This window comes from Sparus aurata, chromosome 4 (assembly GCF_900880675.1).
Source record: "Sparus aurata chromosome 4, fSpaAur1.1, whole genome shotgun sequence".
In the NCBI taxonomy this organism is placed as follows: domain Eukaryota; kingdom Metazoa; phylum Chordata; class Actinopteri; order Spariformes; family Sparidae; genus Sparus; species Sparus aurata.
Window position 1 is genome coordinate 26,191,728 of NC_044190.1, and position 19,181 is coordinate 26,210,908.

Sequence of the window (19,181 nt, forward strand, 5' to 3'; positions counted from 1 at the left end):
AAGAAGCAAAAAAAACCACGATGTCTTTTCTAAATATATTTACATCAGTGCTGGACTTAAACAGGTTAAATTAATCTCTATTTTTTCTAATACTATTTTTTGAAACCGGTGTGACCCGAACAATAGCGTTGGTATTTGATGCTGAAGATGTTCAAAACCACTGGATACATAAATGTTCGTATATCAACCACTGTATATCATTAATATGATAAGAATCATAGAGGCTGTGGAATATGTAACAGTGATACATAAACATTTTTAATCTCATTACTGGATGTATTTATAGAATATGTTTATAAAAAAAACTGTGCCACGTTCCAAACCAGGTCAATATTCACTCACATGTAAACACACACTGACACATACAGCAGTTTGCATAGTTCAGGCTTCAGCGAGTGTGTTTGCTACATTAAGCATGAGCAAAATAACATGTGAGACCGTGAACACGTTCTTTAGAGCCTCAGCTCGGTCCAGCAGCGAAAGAGTTAAAGTCTCAGTTTATCTACCGTGTGATGTCACATCTGCAGGTGAACAGTTTGGTAGAGCAAACACTGAGAGCCAACCAGCTTTTCCAAGTACTGTGTGTCTCTGTGTGTGTGAATGTGTGTGTGTGCACGTCTGGGCATGCTGAACAAATACACACAAACGCAGAAGTTTATTCAGTTCAGACAGAAATCAGACACAATACTTTAAATTAGGGGAATAATGAGAATGAAACTGGGGGAATACTTCAATATGAGCGAAAAGGCTCGTGCACAGCAGCTACTGTGGTCCATTATTACGTAAAGCTTTTATCATTCAAGTCAAAGAGAGGAAACACTCTGGGGAGGAGCTCTGCAACCACTGAACCACAAAAACACTCTTCATCCATGGCCAGTTCAGTTATATAAGCCAGCTCCACTTGTCTTCTTTAAATTTTTTATGTATTTCTGATGTATTTTCTGCTCCCATCGTGAGCGGTAGAATTGCTTGGCAGTTAAGAACTCCATAATACCGAAGTGATGGAAGATTTTATTTGTTCATTAAGTGCCTGTACCTGATCTATGTATTGTGAGGACCAACAGAACCTTCTCACAGCAGACATTTTGACTCCATAAGGCAGCAAAAGCCCAGGTGTGACCGATAACTTTAACAATGGCTCCATTTAAGTGTCCTAGTGAGCCATGTCAGAGTCCTGAACCAGCTCAGCTAAACTGAATGCAGCCATCATTATTGTTTTAGATCCCACGGTGCTTTTGTCAAAATGTCTGCTGTGAGAAGGGTCTATTCAGGGTGAATTCAGACATTGACGAAATTTGGGGATATTAGGACCTATTGACAGGTTTTCACCCTTTTAAATAATTGTTTGTGGGTAGACATTTTACAAGAGTGTAATATGATCAGCTTCATGATAATTTGAAGCAAATCTTAATGGAAAATAAAGACAGTTGAAGATTTATTCCTCCTTAGAAATAAATTGTGTCAGTGGCTTCAATGTTTGTACTTTCTGAACTTTTGCATGTTTTTTGTATCTATAGGCAAACCCTAAATATTACATTTCATGGCAGACACTTTGAAATGTCATAGAAAGAAAAAGTGTTGTGTTGCTGATAACACTTATGGAGGCTCAATACATTTCCATACCACTCCAATTCCAAGTGTCCCAGTAAACCATAAACTGCAGCAGCTCAATGGAATTCACTCATCATTAATTCTATTATTTACACCTGTGCTTTTTTAACGTGGTGTGTCAAAATTTTGTCAGTAAAAAGTCATATTTTTCTCACTGGATAATAAAAACAATGCCTGGCTGACAATATTGTCATTAAGTTAAAGAGCAAGTGAGTGAGCAAAGTTCTCCCTACAAACATCCAAGCAGGAGATGGTCAGAAAGTGATTCAACAACAAGTTATTTCGACAAACTTTATTCAATAATACAACAACACACAATATTGTAAAAGAAGCTGATTCAGACGGATAGAACTACCATTGAAAAAGCGACTTGAAATAAGGAACAATGAAACAAAAGATTTAAAAGATTTAAAAGTTTCCCTCCTGACAGGCTGCCGCTGAGGACTGAAGCACTAACATCAAAGTTTAGGAGAGACAAGCAGTGACACATACATCATTTAATTAAACAGCTGGAAGTGAAACAAACCTTCTGCTGCTTTTCAAACATGCATACTGTAATTATTCTGATTCACACGTAGGCCACATACAGGGTTGTAACACTACAAGTGTCAAACTGGTTCTGGTGAAAGCAGGACTTCACAGCAAAATCACTCTTTGATGGTTGTGCCGCTGACTTTCTTCACATTTTGTTTCCGTTTGACAAAAGTAAAGCCATCAGATGAAAAAAAACAAAGACTTTAAAGATAAGGGATTGTCACGTCGCCAAACAACGGTACACAAGTATAAACTGATGTAAAATGACATTCAGTGCAGTACAATATAATCTCACAATTAATGTATGAATGGATGCTTGTTCAGATCAGCACACGTAGTCTTTTTATTTCCAAACACAACCTGTTGACACTGTGTTTGTCGTTGCAAATTCACATTTCTGTGCTCACAGAATACAAGCAACATGAAGCCCACCAGCACAAAGGACTGTCCAGTGTTTAAACCTCAACTGCACATTTCCAAGAAGTTTATTTCCTTCTGAGATAGTCTGCTGTTGTCAAAGCCTGAACCATGTCACAACTTTGTGTTTTTATTTCACATTTCATATCAGCTCTGAGGATTTCATTTGTAAACAGAAGTCAGTGTCTGACAAACACAATTCATCAAAGAATTCAGCGACATTCTCAAAGTTTCTGCTGCAAAGAAAATTCAGTGTTAGGGTTTTCTCCTACAGAAAATGGAAACTTATCTGTCTGCTTGTAAATGTCATATTTATCTAAATTATGGCTTTTCGATATCAAGGATGCCTGTGATGAGCAAATAATCCAGCAATGTGGCAACAAGTATACGCGGGGATGAGTGAAAAAGTACGCAAAAAAGAGTCAAATTTAAGGCTGGATCTTCTAACCCTACATTAAAAGTGTTAAAGCAATTAGTCACATGTTGTTTTCACACATGCAAAGGATTAAGTGAAATGGAACAAGGACGTCACTCCACAAAACATATCACATGTAACACTAAAAATAATACAATTACTATGTTTTCACATGAAATCAACTGTTTCATAAGTGCTACGTTTATTTAATGCCCCTGTTTGTAAGTTGAACTGTAGTAAAAATATAAATGCTGTACAGAAACTTGGCAAATATTTCTAACGAGAGGAGACGACCCCAGTTAGGAAATAGGAAACTACAAAGAATACTGCATAATGCAAAGGAAACTCTGATTTCATGGAATTAAAGGAAAAGCTTGATGTCTAAAGAGAACATTTTCCTCAAGACAGTTTAATATTCTGATATATGAAAGAGCTCCTGGCGCTGGCAGGTCAAATCTGAAACCTCTAAATAGAAAGACTTTCTACAAAAAGAGGCTTGAAAGGCTTCATAAAACATTCATGCATATTTTATAAATCGCTATGAAACTGTGCAGTCAGATGCATGCTTCGTCTGAAACCATTAACTGTAAATTTCCTTATGAACTGAATTGTAGAAATGTATAAAACTGCTTCATCTGGATGGACATTGTTGGCTTCTGAAGGTGAGCATTAAGCTGCTTTGTCACTCTTGTTCTAGATTTTAACTCATGGTTATTATCTCATATTTGTCTTGGACGTTTTTCTCCTCCTGCTTTTCAGGCTCGGCGTGGTGCAGCTCAATGAAGAGAAAGTAAACGCCCGCTCCGACTGCTCCGCCGACCATCGGCCCCGCCACGGGAATCCACCACCAGCAACCTCCGGCTCTGCAGTGAGGAGAACCCACATACATCAATTATTATGATAGGGTACAAATTAACCAATGTATTCACTATTTACACAACATGCTACACAAGCAGGAAAATCTTTAGGAGCTCAGTCAAGAAAATTAGTCGAGTGAATTAAGATTACTGATCTGAACAGGATGCCAGAGGCTGCATTACAAACTAGTGGCATGGAGAGAGAGAGTTTACAAGGGCAGGAGAGTCTAATGTCACACTCATGACACATGGGGTGTAGATATGGTTCACATTCGGGTCATCAGACAACACAAGACAGACTGCAGATTAAATAGAACATTCAATTATTTGTAGCTGGGTTTAAAAGAGCAGTTGAAGATTTTTCTATACATGCTCTTTAGTTTCCTTGGGAAGACCGATACCACTCTCATATCTAAATAAATGTAAGGCTACAGCCAGTAGCATTGCTTAGCACAAAGACTGGAGGAAGGGGAAACATTTAGCCTTGATCTGTCCAAAGGTAATTAAATCTGCCTTATAAGCACCTCTTAAACGCACAGATTAACAATATAATGTTTGTTCTGTATGAAACCCGAAGCATAAATAAGCAACATTTTTGTTTTGCCTTGTGACAGTAACAGACTACTGTTATTTCATGTTGTTTTCCCCTTCACTGTGATGAAAGTTTGTAGAAATGACGGAAAAAAACATCAATGGTAAAAGATCATAAAATCAAAAATAGTATGCCGTCGTAGAAGGTGCAATGATACAATAGACAGTGCTTCACAGTATTTTTTACTGTCATCATTTGTAAAAGAAAAACACAATTTTACTGTGAAAATATAGAATTTTGGTAAAATTCATGGGAAATAACATAACAATGCAAAACAAGTAATCAAAAGCTTTTCCTTGTATATATCTTGCTTTACAATGTGCTTAATTTGATGTTTCATTTATAATTTATCTTAATATGAGGAACAGCCTGTCCAACAGTTGTTGACTTTATCTATTCCAAACCATCTGTAATGCCTCATTTGTTTATCATATTTTTTACACCAATCAAAAGCCTGTTACTAGATTTTAAGTTGTTTTTTTTTCATAGTAATTAAGTTGAAAACAAAACTGTTATCAACTGTGAGATTTACAGTTGCCAATAAAGCACAATGTAATATTTTTGACATTGTCACCGTTAAAAATTCGGGACAATATTTTACCCTAAATTGAACAGAATTTTTTACAGTGCTTTGCACCTGTTGCTCATTATGAGTGGTAACTCTCACACTGACGGCTGGACCGTCTGGAGCAACAAGGGGTTGCCCAAGGACACTTTCGATGTGCAGACTACAGGGGTCGGGGATTGCCCCACAGATCTTTCAATCTGTGGACAACCTACCTCCATAACTTGTAATTATGGCTGCTCTAATATAAAGAAATGCAGCATAATGACTGAGTTGCATTATGGGAAGTGTAGGATTTACAGATTGAGCTTGACCAATACTAGACTCTTAAAGTCAGGATATCTTGGTCCTCTGCCCCTTCACTTTTGGTCACTGTTTTGGTTTAATCTGTCCCCTAATTTCATAGAATACAGTATTAAAAAGCTGCAGTAGTCTCTTGAATGAAACAATTTACACTGCCTCTCCAATCTGTATGTTTATGTCCGTATCATCCTACCTGAGGCGAGTTATACGCAGTTATCCCGGATTACAGTTAAGTCTTAAGGAGTGTATTAGACCTACTGTGTCCTCATTCTGACTGTGGCCGACCTCAGACAGAGCCGGATGGGAGATTAGAGCCCTGCTGGTTAGTGTGGCTGTCAGGAGACTCGACTCCCAACAGGTGAAAGGGCTTCGGTTAAAAGGGCTGATGCGTGGGCCTGAAAGTAAACAAGCGTCTGAGCGGGTCATCTTTCTCTCCTGTAGGCATTCAGGAAGTAGGCGGCTGGATTATAGACTTTAATCTATTGCTACAGCTAAGATGATCAGGCAAGGAGACAGACAGCCAGTGGGTCACTTTGACGCCACGTGGGCATTGAATGGCGCCAAGTGCTGCCCTTCATACTCAGTGCTGCAGAGGGACGTGATGTACATTAATCCTCAGTCTACATTACAGTGCATTTGTAGCTGCTGTATTTATGTCATAAATATAAAAGATTATGTCAGATTTAGCAGGTACTTTGTACATGATTTGAACCTGATTGTGCCGGGGGCTTATGTGTGCATTAAACCTTTGCATTGGTAAAGTCATACAAGCCATCTGGTGATAGTTAAAGCTGTGGTATGGGGACACAGAGCATCAGAATCTGTATCTTTAGCTTCCACCACTTAATATTATGTAATTTTTAATAAGTCAAGAATTCTCCTCCCTTGTATTAAACATTTTAACTGTCTGTGGTCATACTGCTTTCATAGAGACAGCATTATTATCCGAGCAGTGTTTTGTTCTTAGTTTCAGAAGCGCATCTTCACGCCAGCAGTGACGTTCACCGGCACTTTGAAGGGCGGGGTTCAGTGGTAAACTGGGCACTGAGGGCAAAGACACAAGCAGCATGTATCTGAACAGAAAAAGGCAACATGTGAGAGAAGGAAAAACTAATTTTCAAGGTATTACCAAAGTATAAGTCACAAAAAGTGACACTAGCTAATGAAAAAAGCTGCAATTTCTGAGATTGTACATCTCGACAGAGTTGTAAAAGGGCTACAGACAGCATCTTTTAAACACTCAGGACACTCCTATAAACGATTCATCACCTCAACAGAAAACAGGACATTGCTTTCAGCAGAAGTTAGTGAAAAGCGCAAGATGCGCTGACACAAGCGTGACCTGAAAGGATCTGGAAAGTCTGGGCCTGCGGTATCTCATTGGCAGCGTTCATTGGTTACTGTAAAAAGCTGCTCGGTGAAAAAGTGCCAAGGGTGGATGAGAACAGCTCCTAAAATGTTCAGAGCTTTGGATATTTCCGAATGCGACAGTTAACATTATACGGTTCATCGCTGCACAGAAAATATGTGAAAAAAGGTATTCCAGCAAACAGGAGGTGCTAGAAAATACTAAAAAGATAGCAGAAAAAATCCTCAGTTTTCCATTAAAATGTTTTCTGAAAGGTTATTTACACCCAGGAAAATACCTTTAAATAGAGTCAAATACCGTTATAATACAAATAATCCTGTTATAGTGAATATAATATTCAAATATGAATATATAAAAACAACAATAAACAGGATAAAGTCCTCAAGAGTCTGACCGTCAGACTGTGTCGTACTCGGAGCCTGAAAAAGGCGATCAGAGGAATGTGTTCATGCTCTCCAGGACCACACTTCTGTGCCTCAGAGATAATTAAAGAAAAGAGACTCCACTCAGTGATTATCAGGAAGAAGAATGACAGCTGATATCAACAGAAAATCAATATTTGAACCCCACACGGGCAATCAGGAGGTCATAAGAGTTTGTTTATACAGCCCTCAAGGTTTTAGATGAGGGAAATGTTCCATAGGAGTACAATATGCAAAGTCAGCTGTTGTGAGCCATTTAGTTTATATACATGTAGCGTGACTGCTTTGTTTGCATTCTTGACAAAGTCCACATTGAAAGTGCGACAGGGATGCACCTTGTCCTCTGTCCTGTTTGTAACGTGCAGACAGTAACTGAAATGTACACTTCTGTGAAATGAGAGTGGCACCTTTGAGGTGTGGTATTATAATTCTTTCATTCTATTCACCTTCAAGAGACTGACCTGAGCTCATTGCTGTAACGTAGTGACCAGAATACAACATACAATTAAATCAGCTAATTGATATTTTTACAATACAACAGTGTGTGAAGTGAGTGACGTCACTCGCAGTGATGAACCTACAGACAGTTAACACCTGAATCAGCCCCCTTCTCTTCTGTGGAGTTTCAGTTCATTGTTTAACGGTCCGGATAGCAACTTTACTGTTTTGGTTCACTCTCGCTGCTCTCATGGCTGCAACAGACAGCTGCTTTCAGAGAAAAAGCTCTAATAAACCCAGTGCTCACTGTCGACTCAGAGCAGAAATGAAGACAGACAGAGGAAACTACTAACTGATGAACATTTAGCAGCTAAAGATTCAGATATGTCTCTCAGGAGTTGGTGGAATAGCATGTTGCTCCATAACACAAGTTTGCCATATTAATATAAAAGGTGAAAATATGTCAATTGTTGTTTTACCACTCTGTCTCCACTTTACAGACATTTCAGTCTTTATAGCTGTAAAAGTAATATTATTCATAATTACAGATCTGATCAAAAGATCACATCTTTTTGAGTATTAATTTGAAAAACCCCAATAAAACATAAACATAAATAAAAAAACAGGAACGGCTGTGCTGCCTCTGAGAGAAGAAAGGAAGAAAGATAGGATGAGGAACATACAGCTGTAGCTTTTCGGTAATAAAGCACTTAATATTTTATATTGATGTGCATGGAATCTCTCCCAGTTCACTTAATCCTGCAGCCCTTTTTCAAAATGCAGGAAATACACGCCTGGTCTTTGAAATATTAATTCGGATTGTCAAGAGAGAAGAGATGGCGCTACAAATGCTGCTCTCCATGTGGGAAAGGAAGAAGCAGCTACTTGGTTAAAATGTTACATCACACATGCACTACATCTCAGGCGCTGGTGAGAGTGAGAGCAACACTGAATAATGGACCTTTAATGGACAGGCGGCCCACGAAACTACCACTACTTTCTACTGGTAAATGTTCCTACAGTGTTTCAAAATAAGAAACCAGAAACATTTTACAAAATGTAACATTTGTTCGGAAAAACATTGTGTCACATCTTACATGCAACAATTATGGTTAACAACGTTTCATCGACTGGTTGACTGCTTGTTTCCACATCGCTAAAATTACCTGAATACATCCATGCCCCAGCCGGCCACAGCGGTGAAGAAGCGCGGGCCGAGATCTCGCGCTGGGTTGATCGGATAGCCACAGTTCAGACCCATGGACACTCCGATGGCCATGATGATCAGGCCGATGCACAGAGGCTCCATGCCCTTTGGAGCGCCGATATTCCTCCTGTCAGTGATGGCCAGGATGCACAGGATCAGAGCTCCAGTGGCGATTACCTTGAAAACAAAAAAACATTAGGCAATTGGTAAAACACCAGGGGTCCGTTTCACAAAGCAGGTTTAGTGAAAACTCTGAGTCTGTTAACCCTGAAATGAGGGAAACTCTGAGTTTTCCGTTTCACAAAGGGAGGTAACTCAAACCAGAGAAAGAGGGGTAACTCCAGCCTGTTTCACAGAGAGAGGTAACTTAAGCTCTCGGTCAGTTACCATGGTAACATACTCTCTGAAACTAACCTGGTCGGGACCAGGTTTTTCTCAACAAACCTCGAGTTTCTCTCTGTCTCCGCCCTCTTTCAGCCACACACGGTATTTGATTTCCTCATTCATTCAGTCAGCAGGCGAGTTTTGGCGTAGTATAGTTCTCATTGATCATTGCAAAAATCAGTCAGTAGGCCTACATTCAAAGTTATATTAGGTGGCGACTATTTTCACTACCATGGCATGTCCTTTTGATAATAATCCCGTGGATGAAGGTGCAGCATTACTGCGCAGAGAATTAAATATTCGTCGGGAGATGATTATCAGACGCGCATAGATGTTCTTGCATTTCCAGACAATTATCTTTTTGAGCGGTACCGTTTCACGTCACAGTCCATCATTTACATACACAACCTAATCCGTCCTTACATTTCCAACATTATCAACCGAAGTCATGCTCTCACATCCCAGCAGATATTGTGTGTTGCGCTGCGTTTTTTTGCTACGGAAGAGGATTAGGGCCACATGTGAATTTTTTTTTTTGTTCTGACTTTAAAGTCAGAATTCTGAGAAAAAAGTCAGAATTCTGAGAAAAAAGTCAGAATTCTGAGATTAAAGTCAGAATTCTGACTTTTTTCTCAGAATTCTGAGATTAAAGTCAGAATTCTGACTTTTTTCTCAGAATTCTGACTTTAATCTCAGAATTCTGACTTTTTTCTCAGAATTCTGACTTTTTTCTCAGAATTCTGAGATTAAAGTCAGAATTCTGACTTTAATCTCAGAATTCTGACTTTTTTCTCAGAATTCTGACTTTTTTCTCAGAATTCTGACTTTAATCTCAGAATTCTGACTTTAATCTCAGAATTCTGAGAAAAAAGTCAGAATTCTGACTTTAATCTCAGAATTCTGACTTTTTTCTCAGAATTCTGACTTTAATCTCAGAATTCTGACTTTAAAGTCAGAACTACAAAAAAAATTCATGTGTGGCCCTAATCCTCTTCCGTATTTTGCAAATGGGAGTTTTTTTTATACAACTTCGGAGATGCAGAGCACTTGAGCAAGGCAACTGTATGCAGAGCGGTCACAAAAGTGTGCCTCGCCCTGAAACGGCTATACCCATTTTTATCATTTTCAGCTCCTCTGCCTCCGTTAGAGGTGGCGGTGCTGGGCCACCACCCGTCTGTTAGTTTAAATAGGCTTAATTATTTAACAGAACATGATATAGATGAGAAGACATTTATGTGTGTGAAAACAGCATTATGTTGGGGATAAAACAACTGTACAGTCACACAGCCACTTAATATTTACTTTACAATGTAAAACATGATCAAAATGAGGTACCCCCATGAGATTATGCCGAGGTCTAATGTTTTTATGTTTCATCTTAAGCTGCAGCCAAGTGCGCTTCTCAGCCGGGGTTGCACCTAAATGAAATAAATTAATAGGCTACCACTCACGCAGTTTCCCCCTGTAATTTTATTGTGATTGCAAAGGACTTCATTTAAAATTACGCATTGACCCGAGCACCAATGTTCTCCCACGCCGTCTCCCTCTCTTTTGCTGCTGCAGCGGTGTTACACTTCCTTCTAAAAACGTGCTCAAACTCACTGTATGAGCGCATTAATATTTACATTTCCAGTGGGGTGAAAAACGTAGCCCTCCTCTTCCCCGTTGCCATGGTGACTCGTCGAATCAGGGCTCCATTGATGCTGTCTTTTTATACTTGTGGTGCACGTGCTTAACTCCAGGTTAAACTACTCCGAGTTGATCAAACTAACTCAAATCAGCTGTTCTGGAACCGAAAACTCAGAGTTTCCTATCTCAGAGTAGATCAACTCAGAGTTCAGGGTTAGACTCAGAGTTTGTTGAACCTGCTTTGTGAAATGGACCCCAGATCTATTTCTGAACCATCTACACTGATTGTTGTTGTTGTTGTCTAGTTACCTCATCTACGCTGTGACCTCTGCCCTGTAATTTTGTCTAAGCTTATTATGGGGCTTCCCCTTTCCCCTGGTTTTAGTCTTTATAAGACAGCTCTACTATATCGGCCCATATGGCCATCCATTAAGAAAACACTGCAGAGGTAGATCACTGAGTTATATAATCTTTCACATTTTGAACAAATGCTTTGAAAACATCTATAAAATGTTGGATTTTACAGATTCTAATTTGAGCACTGAAAGGCATACAGTCTGCAAATTTGAAACACACGGTCAGATCCTGATATTACTCTCAAATTCCTTGAGAGGTCTCGTCATAACTCTACAGAACAACTGAAAGTTTCTCAGGCTTTGTTTACATCAGCAATGCTTGTCAACATCACCGTAAAACTCAGATTCACTTTGAAATATAATAATCTAAGTAAAAAAACAACCGATTAGACCTTTAACTCCCTCACTGCCTTTGCAAACGCACAAACTAACATCTGCATCTCACACACATCCAGGATGGATGCAAGTTATTCTCGGCATCATAGCAGAACTGTTCATACATCAGTAAACAACTCACATGTCCGCTGATGCTCTCATTTGTACTCATGACTGCACTAAATGCTTCTCTGTATGCTCTGGTGGCTTTCATACACACACCATCCATGTGGATGTAGTTAGGCTTTATTATCATTATCTGACATTGGTATATTTCATAGAACATTTTCTTTACACATCATTTTAAAGTTAGTATGAAAACCCACCTGATCGACAAACCCGTTCAGGACTGAGAGATGTTTTGCAGGGTAAGATGCAAAAATGTTGGCGGTGGCATTTACACCAGTGACAACAAATTCTCCATTGGTATATTCCATCAGAGCATCTGTGAAACAGAAAACACAATATAGATCATTGACTGTTCATGCAATTATACAAACAAGATCCTCTAATACGGGCAGTTTCGTCAATGAATACGCCCGACATAAAAACAGTATCCAGATATAACAAGGAAAACACTCCTGAGGCAGGATTACTAAATAAGACTTCAGTCAGAGTTTCAGACTTGACTGTGTTCCACAGAAAAGCTTTTTAGATAACCTCGTAATCCTGCTTGACAGTTCTCTGGGAGTGATGATGTTTACACATTTACACCCACCATAATACAACCCATAGACGGCGCAGGATCCAGCAAAAGCCCCCAGGAACTGTGCCAGCACGTACACAGGGAACTTCTTCAGAGGGAGCTTCCCGAGGATCACCATGGCCAGAGAGACGGCAGGGTTCACGTGAGCTCCTGCAAGAGTGCAACCAAAAAAGATGAGCTGGAGCTGAAGTGAAAAAAAGTACAAAAATGGTTATGATCCAAAACATACCAACTGTTTTCTAAATGAATCGTGACATTTAGTACGACAGTTTAAAACCTAAAAACATTCAGTTTATCAAACATGAGACAAGGAAAAGCAGCAAATACTCAAGTGGATGAGCTGAAACCAGCATATTATTAGTATTCTTAATTGAAAATGACTTAAAAGCAAGCTCCAATGGTTTTGCACTTGACTGTTAATAGTCAATAACTCTGCCAGTCTCCTGTTGTAAAAAAATCAAAAACCTGGCAGCGACACAATGCGACTTGAGTGCTTTGAGAGATTCTGTTGTGCTATGCTAGTAGCAGGGCACTCGGGCATCAAGGCACCGTTGAGAAACTCGGTTTGCTCGCAGGGAAGTGATACCTTGGATAGAAATGGCTAAACCCCAACAAAAGAGTTGATTACAACTGCTAGCTTGTGTAGGTTTGTACCATCAGTGACCAGGCTAGTGTTCGAGTCACTGGAGGTTGTTGTTGTTCGATGGAGTAACATTAACAGATGACGGGGATGCGGCAGTGAGTCAGACTGAGCTGAAGGCTTTTTTTTCACGTATGTGGTTGTACCGCCCCCAAGACATTTGATGTGTAAAACTTTTTTAAAGCGGATCGGTGGAACTTCTCCGTTGTGCTGGAAGATGTTGTTGTTTGTTTATTACTCCATTTCAAAGCTAACATGAGCTAGTGTTGCTCTCACTGAGACGAGGCACTGGAGAAAGTGCATAAAGTCACATCCCTTGGACTGTTGCCTAAAATCCAACCCGAGTCCTTCACAAAGAAATCCACAGTGCAGCAGCGCTAAACAACAAAAACAAATATTCTACAGGTTTGCATAAGAAACCGTTGTTTCAATCTGAAATAAGTAAAAGGGTGATCACAAATTGTCACATAAAAGACTTACCATTGAAAAAGTTGGTGATTATTTTTCTTTTGATCGACTAATTGATTAATTGACTAATTGTTTTAACTCTAAATCAAACGTCAAACCATCTGCATTTTAGAGTCTCTCGAGTCCTCTCCTAAAAGACAAGGTAAACTGAGTTCAGTGGATTAAAACAGTCAGTGACAGGCTGTCTGATCATTTAGCGCCTCTGTTCAAGCTGCTCATTCATTCAAAACGTTTGGGGTATTTTCAAACAAAGAGCACCGGGTTTGTCGGCCTGTTTTCATATACTCCACATTGTCCTTGGGAGGCGTGTTTGAACACATTCCAGCCAAATGTTTCTGGGCTGTGATGGCAGTGTGGGGTCATTTATTTAACACTCTGGGATCTTGGCTTTGACCTCGCTGTGGTAACACCACTGGGGGTATCAGCCATGCGCCCATTGTTAATCTCCCCATCCTGTTCACAAACACTGCCCACGACAACCAGCCAGACCTGCGAGTCTGAATTGCATGTGACATAATCTGCTTGAATCTGCTTAAGGCACACGTAGACTGCAGGTCATTAGAGTGACCATGATGTGTCACACTTACGGTACACTGTCATCTAAAATCTGAGACTACAAAGTGAAAACAATTGTGTTTTCTTCTCCTATGGAGCCGCCCTGCCAGGGAAGCCTAGAAAGCCAGGCTTGTCACACCTGACCCCCCTCCTCTCCAGAGACCCATGCCCCAGTAAAGCTCATTAGTCCAATACCTATGATCATCTTCAGAGATGTCGTTGGACAGAAGCTTCCCACTGAGCTGTGGACCCCGGGGCTGAATGGCCCAGTCATGCAGCAAAAGCTCTCCATATATTAACCTCCGGGTCCTCGGGCTTTTCTGCTATTCCTCTGAAGCTTTACAACTCCTCTCATTAAACATGTAGCACAAGTAAGACTGTAACACGAGTCAGAGTGATCGGCCATCATAAACAAGGCAGAGATGAAAAACCTTACTCGCTTGTATATATTTTTCCATCTCTATCAAACAGGAAGTTCTTACAGAATATTTATAAATCTTTTCAAATATGCCAATAAAACAAAACAAATCATAATTACAAATCTGTGTCATCATGGGACATTTGTATAGCATGGCCTTTTAAAGGTTTAGGAGGAACAGTTTGACAGTTTCTACACTTCTTTGGTATCTTGCAGAGGTTTGAACGACTTTAATAACACTCTTATGTCAGTAAGATAAATATGTAGCTGAAGCAAGCAACTTGTTAGCTGTGCTTAACACAAAGACTGAAAACAGATGGAAACAGCTAGTTGGCTCTGTCTGAAGGTAACAAAATCCACATACCAGCACCTCTTTAGCTTAATAATCAATTAATTAAGATGAAGCGAAACAGCGAATTGTCCTTTTTAAACCCTTTTTTGAAGGGATTAAACAAATGAATCCGAATCGGTTTACTCACACTTTACGCTTATTGGCGGACTTTCATATCAGGAATCAGAGGGGCGTTATTACAGACAACAAGGCAGCCAAACGGCCGACCGCAGTTTGAGTCACATCAGTGGATATTTTAAGGGACACTTGGGGACATTTCCAGCAGTTTTTGTGACGACTAAAAGTGGCTATTTTCCATGGGAAGTCGGACCTTCTCCATCCGTGATCGTGGCGACCAAAACAGGTATTTTAAGTCATACAATGATGTTTTCCTAAACCTAACCAAATCTTTTTTTTTGTGCCTAAACCTAAGCAGAGCATAAGCCCTGCACTGGGAGAACAAAGACATACAAACTTCACCGAATGATACTCAGCTGACATGTATTCTGTCGCTTGGTTTGGGCCGCACACATTAATTAAAACCTTCAGGTGTGCTGGTAGGTGTGGCTGTTGTCTCCTGCCTCCTAACTGTAGCGTCAGATTTGACGAACAAATATGAGAAATTCGATTTATTATTTTGCTCATGCAACAAAACAAAAAAAGCGATAGTTGAAAGATCGTTGATTATAGAGTCTAATTTCCAGAACTGGCAGGCAGGTCTGGCCACCTTCTCACCTGGGAACGAGACTCAATAATCACCATCTCACAACTTGCACCTTTAAGCTTTTATCCAGCGGTCAAACGCGACGTCATATACATGATCTCTTCTCTCTGATTTTGATGATTATTCACGTCCCAGCTGTGATGGATACAACCATACAACGACTCCTGGAGCCTGCACAGTGCAACCCTCGGCCTTGATTGCTGATTAATGGACACTCACTTTTTTGGCTCAGACATCCCGAGGGAAGCAGTGTGACATTTAACAACTATTCCTTCCTTCCTGTCCCTATCATTACACTGGATGCACAGAGGACTCCTCTTGCTGTAATCCTTGAGGAATGTAGCCTATAATGTCCCATTTGGACATCAGGACACAATATCTTCAGCCCTCAAGCACACTGACACCACTCTTATAGTGAAATCCAGACCACTACAGAGGGTGATGAAGCAAAAACAATTAATTTATAATCCAATAACAAACATTTTTTACTTGGATATAGGTAATGCTTACCTTATAGACCAGAAAAGAGGTCACTTTATGATAAATGTTCTCTTTTATGTAAAACTACAAGTCTATTGGCTCGTCTTTATAGGTCATTTATCTAGATCAGTAAGCTAATGCATTGACATGAGTCAACCGAGATGAGATTACAGCGTGATCTTTTCTGCAAAGGTTTTTTTTTTCACGTAAAACCTTTGAAGATGGAGGAAACGGTGACACGGGGTAACCTGGAGGAGAGTAGCTGTTGTTGCTGTGAGAGCAAAGAGACGGCCAGACGTCCAAGACCAAAGATCGCATCTCCACCGCAGACAAACACTGAGCGACGACCTTTGTCACCAGCACGTGTGAAGCTTTCTCCAGACTGAAATATCAAATTATTATACGTTTGTACTTTTTTTCTATCACTGACAAAGCCCACAGAGTTCAGACACAAAGCCTCTTTGTCACTTCATAAATGAATTGTCTGAAAATGCACCTGATACTACTTTAATGATGAAGCTTTACAGTGGGTTAGTTTTAGGATTTCCTTAGATATCTGCCTCCTAACTCTGAAAAACTGCTTTTTACTCCCTCTGTAGTATCTGTGGACTGAATATCTTTGGGTTTTGGTGTTTGCTTGTACATTAAAAAGCAGAACTAAAAATGTTTTGGGCATTTTAATGAGCAGGTGTCTAATTGGATAACAATAATAATGAAGAGCATGACCTGCAGAATAATCAGTAATAGAAATAACAATTCAAAAGTGGATGATTTAGTATTGTAACACACGTGAGCTGTGTATGTGTCAGTGTGCTTCTTTTTACCTGACACTCCCCCCGCCATGTAAACAGCCATCATGACTCCTAGAGTGAAGCCAACGTGGATGGTCAGGGGCTCCCCGAGAGCCCCTTTACTCAGCACCGTCTGGGCCACTGAACCACATCCAAAGAGCTGGGACACAGACAAGAACAAGAAGACAAAGGGTGGAGGCAGAAAGACTCTTTTTTTTTTTTTTTTTTAATTATTCCAATTACAGCCGCCATTAACACTAGCCCCCTTGTCCAACAACAGCCTCCGACTGCCACAGACAATTTGTCCAGCCCAGAGCTCGGAGAAATAATGAATCCCCCCACTTATTAAGTAAAAGGCAGAAGTAATTCAGATGAAAGAGAGAAAAAAAAGAGGGCTGTTGTGGAAGCTGCATCACTCCTCTGATGTAGCATCGCAGAGGGCTGACAGGTGGAGGACAGACCGGTCTGGAAACACAGCAAGTGCTTAGGAGGCAACTCACAGCCAACACAGAAAAAAAGGAATGTTTTGCAAAGTGATTTATCATTTGCTGTTTTGAAAAAAAAAAATCCCCCCCCCATTATGAGAGACAATAACTTGTGAGTCATAATAATTCAAATGCTCTGTTACTTCTGGGGGAGTTGTGAGGAAGAGAAACAGTCCCACATCAGCCACATCTTGGTCTGACTGTCAGCAGCAAATTACAGCTGAGCACATGAAAGAGACAAAGCTCCAGAATATACTATCTGTTAATAGAGACATCTGAGAGACAGCAGTCACAGTCCCCCCGGACACCCAGTTTGACACCTTATTAGCATACTGGTTCACAGCTTTAAAGCGGCTGTTTAAGCTGCATGACAGGTGCAGAGGGAGGTACTCACGATCAGGACAAATATCCCCAGAAATTCCGCCAGGAACTCCTTAAAGATGTCCCGCCTCAGGCCGAATCTCTCCTTCATCTTTCTCTTGCTCTCATTTTCCATTTTCCCCCTTCTTCTCTCTCTCAGCCTCTCTTTCCTTGATGTCTTCCTCCGGCCAGAACAAACAGCTTACAAACTATGGAGGGAGTGTGTGTGTGTGTGTGTGTGTATGTGTGTGTGTGTGTGTGTATGTGTGTGTGTGTGTGTCGGTGCAGGTTGCCGCCTCCCACTCGGTGCGCTCTGACCGGCGGAGACGTTAAGCTCTCTGCATCTATTTCCCTTTATAACCACAAGGGGTCTACTTTTTATTAGACATCCAGACCTGACTGAGGTCACACACGTAAAATAAATCAGGCTGCACAATCGTGAGCTTATAAGCTACAATTTATAATTAATGCACATAAGATAAGATAAGATAAGATAAGATAAGATAAGATAAGATAAGATAAGATAAGATAAGATATTCATCCCAATGGACAAAATACGACATGAGTAAATGTGAAAGACAGAAACAACAGAACTGATTATCTTGAACTTGTTATCACCAACAATTATAAAACTTAACTAAAAAAAAATTATGATTTCATATTGTTTACAGCTGTGTGAGTGGCGCCTTTATCCGCCCTGTTATTGACACCACCGACATATAAAGGTGATTTCTCTCTTTATTTCAAACATTTGGGGAGATGAAGTAGTTTCAATTCCTGAAATTTGGCTCAGTGTCATTTTAAAAAGAGCAATAATTTTAAAAAAGTCAACGCTTTCCAGGTCAGTGAAAAGTTTGATTCACCTGTAAGAAGGGCCGTGTGTGTGTAGTTCTAGCGTCATGTGGAAAATGTTCAGTGTAATAAATATAATGATGAGCTGTTTTCCACATGCAATCATAATCGTCCCAAATTCAGATTACAACCCACACATCAAGTGAGTTTAAGATAATAATAATAATAATAATAATAATAATAATAATAATAATAATAATAATAATAACAATAATAATAATAATACAGTCCTTAGAGATTTTTTGTGGGGGATTTTAAGACATTTCAGACCAAAATATCTTTTTAAATTATCTCCGAGTAAATTCTCCGCAGACATTATTGAAACCTTAGTAAAATCAAATTTAAAACAAAAGTGCTAGGCTGTAGACTCGCATGTATGAACATGCGTGTTCAAGAACCTTTTGCACGTGATGGTTTAATTTATTAAGCCTGCTGGATGCTGAAATAATAATAATAATAAAAAAGTATTTTCTCCGGAGCCTAAAACACACATAGATGTTTGAATTAATGAGATCTGGTGTCGGTCATCACACTGTCTCAGCATCGGGACCGGGTGTACGTTCAGGTTTCAACACATGTCTGAGACGTTAATGAGAGAAAATGTGAAGGAAAATAAAAAACATACATCACATCTGTGTGGGAATATGTAGCCTCTGTTTGTAGGGTATTAAATCCCTTTGTGGCTTTAAAACAGAAAAATACAAAATAAATCTAAATTCCAAAAGATTTCCACATTTACATTTCATCATCATTATTCTAAAAACGTCCTAGTCTCTTTACATTTATTTATTTTTTGTGTTTTTTTCTTTTTTAGTTCCCTCACTCACCATCTCCCCTGCAGCTGCTGCGGCTCTTCTCCTCCTCAGTCATCTCATCACAGTTCATCGTATTTTCCCT

General features: G+C 39.8%; 1 protein-coding gene across 1 annotated transcript; it reads right to left on the reverse strand.

Moving 5' to 3' along the window:
* Positions 1 to 1,888: 1,888 nt before the first annotated feature.
* Positions 1,889 to 17,757, reverse strand: aqp9b (aquaporin 9b). The gene is made up of 6 exons (XM_030413233.1): positions 17,467 to 17,757; positions 16,621 to 16,747; positions 12,193 to 12,330; positions 11,801 to 11,919; positions 8,690 to 8,907; positions 1,889 to 3,840 (listed from the first exon to the last, which is right to left on the reverse strand). The coding sequence occupies exons 1-6, from the start codon at positions 17,566 to 17,568 to the stop codon at positions 3,678 to 3,680; spliced, it is 867 nt and encodes a 288-aa protein (XP_030269093.1). The 5' UTR covers positions 17,569 to 17,757; the 3' UTR covers positions 1,889 to 3,677.
* Between the last annotated feature and the right edge of the window lie 1,424 nt (positions 17,758 to 19,181).